The 7,548-nt window shown below is 55.6% G+C and overlaps 1 protein-coding gene across 1 annotated transcript; it reads right to left on the bottom strand.

The window, feature by feature from the left end:
• Positions 1-201: 201 nt before the first annotated feature.
• LOC103777737 lies at positions 202-7,267 on the bottom strand. The gene is made up of 10 exons (XM_008945298.1): positions 7,216-7,267; positions 6,378-6,491; positions 4,663-5,815; positions 4,092-4,624; positions 3,430-3,529; positions 2,603-2,751; positions 2,319-2,431; positions 1,493-1,582; positions 810-932; positions 202-384 (listed from the first exon to the last, which is right to left on the bottom strand). Exons 1-10 carry the CDS (start codon positions 7,265-7,267, stop codon positions 202-204), a joined length of 2,610 nt encoding a protein of 869 aa, XP_008943546.1.
• Positions 7,268-7,548: the final 281 nt, after the last annotated feature.

Here is a 7,548-nt window from a genome sequence, read left to right as displayed (position 1 = left end):
AAGTCTCCATGAGTGAAATTTGGCGACCGTTAAGTCAGCTCCACGTTGGGATATTTTAGCAGTACCCATAGAAAGATGAAGAAGTCACCCCTGAGGGTGGGAAACCTCTCCCATGGACCTCTAGGACCCTCTGTGGACCTCTAGGTCCTTTCCCAGCAATCGATGTCCTCGGGAGCAGGCCAGTGCTGGAGCTGCTGGGGGTCAGAGGCGAGTGTGGCTCTCGGAGCCCTCCTCGGGGCAGGGCTGCTGGGGGGCAGCCCTGCCCACCCCGTTGTGTGCAGCGTGGCTGTGACCCAGATGTTCCTCCTGGCCCTTCCTGCTGCCAGGGCCACTGCTGGGGACCGACCTGTGTCTCTTCTGCACCTGCTCCAGTATCTGCAGCACCTGGCACGAGCAAACACGGCCGGGAGTGGGTTACTCGTTGGGGATGTGATGATTTAAAGGGCTCTTCTAACCAGAACAAATGAATATTTCTGTGATTTCTGCCTGCTCAGAGCTCTCTGGGGGGGTGTAAAAGGAGCTTGCCCCACGCAGGGCCATCCCCTTGGATCTCAGAGCTCTTTCTGCAGCTGAAGCAGTCTCACCTCACACGTGCCTAGCACAGAGAGGTGCCAGGGTGGTGTGGAGGCAGGACAAGGACACAGGCAACATGGAGCTCTCTGGTTTGGCTCTTTCCCACCACCCCGTGATAACTCCTCAGGCTAGCACAGATTTCTTCACCTCCTTCCAGCAGGAGGAAACCCCCAGCCTGGAACCCAGGGAACAGAGGTGGGGGAAAGGAGCAGAAATAAAACCAGGATCAGTTTTACCTGGGACTTGGGGACGATGCCGACCCTGAAGAACCCAATGTTTCCACTGTCAATCCTGGTGCAGTCCACAACGGTGGAGGCAATGTTCTCTGGAGATGGCCCATCACAAAGGACTGCATCCACCTGAGGAGGTGGGTACACCCAAGGGAGGACTCTCAGGATTCAGCAGTGAAATGAGAGGTGGCCATTGGAACGACCGTGACCATTGTACTTCCAGAAATTAGGAAAGTTCTCAAAGCCAGGAGTATTTCAGAGCTTTGGCAGCAGTCTTAGACCAAGTTCAGCTTCAGAGGGGAATCCCCTGTGTTGTGCCAGCTCAATCCCAGCTGGAGCACTGCAGCATTCAGGCACCAGGGGGTTTATTGCTCATAAGCAAAGCACCATGGTTTTGTTGCTGGTATCATCTGGTGCTGGAAGATGAACCAACTCCTACTGCCCAGCCACAACTACACCACATAAATCAGAAGAGTTTTGTTTTCCCACCAAAGGTTCTGTCTTTCACATTGTTCTTTCACTGACACCAACACGAGGAACATCCATGAGATGGTTTTTTTTAATGAGATGCTTTCCCAGATCCTTGATACCATCTATTAATTTGCCTACTGGAAACAAAGTGGTTGGATTCTTCCATCCCCACGTGTTTTTTGGGACCAGACAGAATGAAAAGACAGAGCCCCAGTTACCTTATCTCCCAGCTTGGCATAGACTTGGTTGTGGTGAGTTGTGTCTGCTTCTCCTGTTGGGTTGGCTGACGTGACCACGATGGGGCCAACCTGGGGACAGCAAGATGGGAACAAAAGCCCTGAGCAGGTTTTGCTGTATAAACCAGATGATTTGGACTCTTAAATTTCACTTGTGGCTCTGAAGAGAACTCAGTGGGACTCACCCAAGTAGTGACACCTACTCTGTAGGCATCTACAGTCCCACCAGAGTGGTGCAGGAGTGACCCACCCCCTGCTGAAGTGGGGTTTAGTGACACTGAGCAGGAAAACCTTCTGTTTTCCAGACATAACCACTGCCAAAGACCCACCACGTCTGTCCTAGAAGTGAGCAGAACGTGGAGGGTGTCACAGTTCCACACCCTGGACCTTCTGAAGTTATTTTGGCTTCATATAAGCTTCCAACAGAAGGGTTCTGTGTAGGAAATCAGACAGATTTTGGCTTTCTGACCCAGTGGTCATTCCTGTTTCCTGCAGCAGAATCAGCTCCCAGCTGCCTGCACACCCCACCCCTTCTTAGTGATATTTTTTCTTGTGGGAGTCACCCCTTTTTAGCACTTTTCACTCCCCAAACCTGTCTGAACACAGCAGGGTCCTCACTTCAGTGGGAAAAGAAAGACGAGGGGAGAGGTGACGTGCCAGGAGGGCTGGCAGAGCACCCCAGCCTCTCCCCTGGGCAAGGCAGAGGACGTGGGGACACCGAGGCAAGGCCTGGCCACCAGTGCTGCTGGGACACTGTCCCAGTGCTCCCAGTGTGCCCAGTGTGCCCAGCAGTGCTCTGGCCACTCACCAGGTCGATGAGGTGCGTGGTGACGGAGCAGTCGGGGACACGGACGGCGATGCTCTGAGGGGTACCCACATATTTGGCAGAGTCCTTCATCCCCAGGAAGTCCACCCATTCACCTGCAGGAGGAAGAGTCAGGTGGCACTGAGGGAGGTAGACCAGCCTGAAGGCAATGATCTTACCAGAAATATCACCGTGGAGCACGTGGCTTTGCAGGGATGAGAGACTCAAAGCTGGAGTGCCAGAGCCAAAGGTCTCCAGAGAGCGTGGAGCTCAGGGCAGTTCCTCACCTCGGGGAACCACCAAGCTGATAGGAGATGGCCAGGCAGCCTCCATGAAGTCCCAGAGGAGGGGTGTGAACAAATGCTTTGCAGGTTCCAGTTGCTTCAGGCTAGAAATCCAGAGTGACATGGGGCGATCCTGAGCCTGGCGCTTGGAGCTGGAAAGGAGGCAAGGAAAAATGAGCCTGGAAGGAAGAGGGGGATTTATGTTCAAGCTGGAAAGGGAATTGTGTTGGCGAGGCCCAGAGTGAACACAAGGTGTGTAGGCTCTGCCCAGGTCACCAGTCTGTGGTAAAAACAGGACTGCTCAGCAGAGGAGCTGAGAGGAAGGGTCATTAATGACTGTTCCCACTCAGGAACGTCCACTCCACATCAAGGGTTTAGTGTCTTCTGCAGTGATGGGTACAAGTCCCAGCTGCCCAAGTTCTGAGGAATCCCCACCACTTGAGGGGCCCCGGGTGCTTACCAAGGCACAGCCAGGGGCTGCTGTTAAACACGAGAGAGGTTTGGCTTGGGAAAATCTACCTACAGTATGTCCAAGATAAGCCCCTGCCCCATCTGCCACTTCTGTGGGTTTCCTTGTGACACCCAAGCTACCTGCCTCCACCACCAGCCAGGAGCCTTCAACATCCAAGGAGACAATTCCAGCCCCACTGCCTCCTTCCCTCCTCCAGATCTCCTTCTCCCCCAGGCTCAGCACCTTGTTGTTCCCAGGAGGGCTAAGCCATGTGCCTCACTGCTCTCGTTGGCCGCTGTAGCCGGCACTTGGTAGCAGATACAAGCCCTGGAGGCTTCTTCAGACCAACCCAGGGAGCCCCAACAAGACAAACACTTACTGGTGAGCTTTCTCCACGGCATCAGGCCGGTTACAGGCTGCCACGAGCACATACACAGTGTCTGTGGGGATGCCACAAGTGCCTCCGTTCTTCAGGATATCTGTTGGCATGGGAACAGGGCACAACCCCTTGAGTGAGGGGCTGAAATTCACTGCAGAGCTGTCACAGACAACAGGCAGCTTGGTGCTCTCCTCTCCTTTTCCCAGCTAACAAAGACCCTCCTCTGAAAGTGCATTTTCTAGCATTCCTCCAGGAGATCTGGCATTTAGGGGAGTTTTGGGCCACGTTCATCGGGGCCAGGAGTCACTGAGCCCCGTGGAGATGAAACCCTGTGTTTGCTCTGCTCTCTCTGTACAAAGGTTTCAGTGGTAGCCCCAGCCTGGAGGATTCGTGTGTCTCAGGCTGGGTGAGCAGACAGGCCCATGAAGTGGGAGAAAAAGCATCAAATTCCCTGCTAAACCCCAGCTCCTCTCAAGGAACTTGTCCTGTTTCCCCCATAGCACATTTAGCTCCTGCTGACTCCTGTAACTCGTCCTGCTTGGTCAAAATGCCCTCAGATTATCCCAGTTTCCACATCTGGATGGGAACAATGTCCTTTTAATAGGACAAATGCTACAAAACCTCCCAGAATTCACCCTCCAACCCCCCCACGATGCCCTTACCTGCAATTCTCTTGACTGAGGAAGCTTTCCTGGCAGGCAGGTGAAGGCACTTGGTCGTTCCTCCCCCGACACCACTAAGCTGCACAATGGGCCTACCCATCGGGAAGCAGGAACCCTCAAAGGTGCTGTTAAAAAGGGCAGAGAGGAAGCAGTAAAAGCTGACCAGGCCAAAGAGGAGAGTGGCAGCAACGTCGTAGCCAGCTGGGAGAGCTTGAAGAGCATCCAACAAGAAGCTGACAGCGATGAGGAAGAACGTGAGGGAGTAAAGGAACCAGGCGAGGTTCAAGAAGAGCGTGCAGAAGACAATGAAGCCGTTGAAAAGCATGAAGGCCACGATGCCTACAGCTGAGTGGAAGCTTCTGGGGGTGCTGTAGAGGCCACCATACCTTGTCAAGCCCCAGATGCTCCACATGACAGCGTAGAGGATGAAAGCACTGCTCTCCAGGGTTTTCCCCCGGGCAAAAGCCACCGAGCCACCCAGAAGCGTGAGGATCCCTCCAGCTACCACCACCCATGGGATTACAACGGCAGCCCGTGGGGCCACAGGGGCCTGTGTTTACAACCGCCAGCCAGTGGAGCCTGAGGGTCCCCTGTCACTGTCAGAGCAAAGGAAGCGAGGACGCTGCAGGCATAGCCAAGCACCTCTGCATCTGCATACTTGGAGTAGCCGAGGTAGGGGGCGTGGAGGTCTGCCCCTTCCCGCAGCTTCAGGAGCCTGCTGCGAGCCAGCAGGGCCCTCACAGCCCCCTGCCCCGTGGGGATCCTGGCACCTGCCTCCTCCTTGTACAGGTGAAGGAGAGTCATCGAGGCTGAGGCCACAAAAACGGCCACGTCCACGCCTTGGGGGCCAGCTTGGAAAAACCCTTTGGGATGGCAAGCCAGCACCAGGCAGTAGGCCACGTAAAGCAGCAAATAGAGGCCATCCACCGGGCTCTTGAGGGCGAGGAAAAGAGCCAAGATGGCAAAAAGAATGGAGAAAACCACCAGGAACGGGGCAGGGAAAGACGGTTCCTCTGGTTGCCAGATGGGGTAGAGGAGGCAATAGCCTCCAGCAAGCTTCAGGATGGAGGTGAAGCCAAAGAAGGTGGCCATGAGCACATCCAGCTCCCGGTAGGAGGAGACACAGATGCCCAGCTGGCAGAGCCCAGCAGCCCACAGCCAGGGCACCTGGCCGATGGAGAGCTTGCCAGTGGCACCCAGCAGCCTGCAGCCAAAGACACTGGCAGAGAGCATGTTGAGGATCAGGCCGGTGGCTGCAAAAGGATTCCTGGTGCCACTGGGCGACCGCATCTGCCCACGGGTCTTGGTTTTGGCCAGGTCTGTGCCAGGGAGGACAATTTTCTCTTTGGTTAGGAAACAGAGAATCCTTCCCAGAGCAAAATAACCGCAGGCCGCGCAGACCACCGCGTAACTGCAAGCCACAGCAGAGGAACCCAAAGCTGGGCTGTAACGCAGGGCAGCTTCGTGAGCACTGGCCAGAGAGACAGCACCAGCCACCAGGGCCAGGATGACCTCTCCACGGAGGAAGCCCACCACTGCCACAAGGAGCAGTGCTACAGCAAACGTGACCAGGCCGGGCACCAAGGCATCGCGGAGATCCGTGGGGTCCTGCAGAACTCCTTGCCCTCCCAGGATGCAGATGACTCCGTAGCCACCCCAGAACACCGAGGTGCTCAGGCAGAGAGTCAGGAAGAGGGAGGCATCTCTTGGGCTTCTCCGAATTCCTGTGAAACGAACAACAAAGGAGACAGGGTGGTGATCTGGAGGCAGCAGGTTAGGCCAGGCAGCTCTGCGGTGTGTTGGGGGTGTCACCACCAGGCTGGCACGGGGCTGCACGGGTCCTGCGTGGTGCTAGGCAGAGCTGTGCTGAGTTTGGGCAGGCCTGCACCATGCCCTGTTACCCTGTGTGGACGTGGCTGTGAAGGCTCCATCAGAATGCCTGAGGTGAGCTCAGAGGACTGGAGCTCCTTCAGCCTGGCGTGCTGTTTGCCCTCATGAATTCGAGGCTCAGCAAGCCACTCTCTCCCCTTCCTCATGATGCCTACAAGACCATAACATATTCATGCAAATCAGGCCCTGATGCCAATATCTTTTGGGCATTTGTTCAAAACTAACACTGATTTCTTTGGTTGCCTATAGAGGAAAATTGTGCCCTGCTGACACACTCCTCCAGGAGAGCGAGGCAAAGCTGCCATGGTTTGCAGAAACCTGCTGGCAAAGCAGACCAAGTAGAGGCAGAGCTGTAAAAGGGGGAGGCCCCAAAGCTGGCCACCCTCCAAACCTTACCTGCATACGCCAAAAGAGAGGATAAAATCAGCAGGAGGACTCCTAGAGCTGTGCTGGGGATCAGAGGAGCTGCCCTGGCCACGCCGTAGAAATGCACTGCCAGTAAAAGTGATCCTGTGTGTGTGACAAGGGAGGAGGAAAAGAAGAAAGAGCTTGTAAACTTTGCCCAAAAAACCCAGGAGAGAAACCCACGTGGCAAGAGCAGGGGATGGAGAAAAAATAACAGGGCAGGATCTGTAAATCTAAGGAGCTGGGGGAGGGTGTTGTAACTTGGGCTGTGTCCCAGGTCAACTCTTGATGAGTTTTAAACGCCTGGTTTTAAGAAGCTTGACCGTAGTCATGTTTGGAAGTGCTCCCCTGTTGTCAGAGGAAGGTAAAAATCAGCACCCCAACTGTGCTCCACAGAGGCTCAGGAGAGCCTTGAGCCTGCAGCAAACCAGCCTCAGACTGGGACGGGGAAGAGGAGATGCAAAAAAAGGAGCAAACCAAAGGGAGTGAGCACAGAAAACAGGCTAGAAAACAAAGAGAGGGAAACAGCTAGAGAAGGAAAAGAGAGGGAAGCGTAGCCAACTAAAGATCCTTTATGAAAACGACTCCCCAAAAGTTTGGCTTTGCTTCCCCCCCCAGCATGGATGGAGTCCAAAAGCTCAGGCCAGCACTTCCAAGCCAAGAGAAAGAATTTGCTGGCTGCTGACAGAGGCGCCGGGGTCCCTGCATCCCAACGCCCTCCCCGGGCAGGGAAGGCTGCCCAGGAGCAGGCTCCGTGCCCCCCTTTTGAAGCAGAGGGCTGGCCACCAGAGCCGACCCCGAGCCCACGCCCCACCGAGCTGACCCCTACCTGTGGAGATGCCCAGGAGCCCTGCGGAGGGATGGAGAGCCCCGGGTGCCATGGCTGAGCCTGTCCCGGGCTGCAGTGCTGCCTCTCCTTCCTCCCTAGCTCTTTATAAGCGCCGGCGTTCCTCCCCTCTCCACCCCTTTCCCTGCAGGCAGCTCCTCTCCCCGGGAGCCTTTCTTTCCTCTCCCCGAGAAATCTCAGGCTGTGAGTCAGCGTGGGCTGCTGGGAGCACCCCCCAGCCCCCCAATTTTCCTGCCCATTAACCCTTCTTCAAAAAGGAAGCTTGCAAATAAAGGGGCGGGGTTGTCGCTGGGGCTGCACCCAGGGGGAAACCAC

Source organism: Merops nubicus, unplaced genomic scaffold (assembly GCF_000691845.1).
Source record: "Merops nubicus isolate BGI_N331 unplaced genomic scaffold, ASM69184v1 scaffold21088, whole genome shotgun sequence".
NCBI lineage: Eukaryota > Metazoa > Chordata > Aves > Coraciiformes > Meropidae > Merops > Merops nubicus.
The sequence above is the reverse complement of the archived record's forward strand: the minus strand, read 5'-3'. Positions and strand labels throughout refer to the sequence as shown.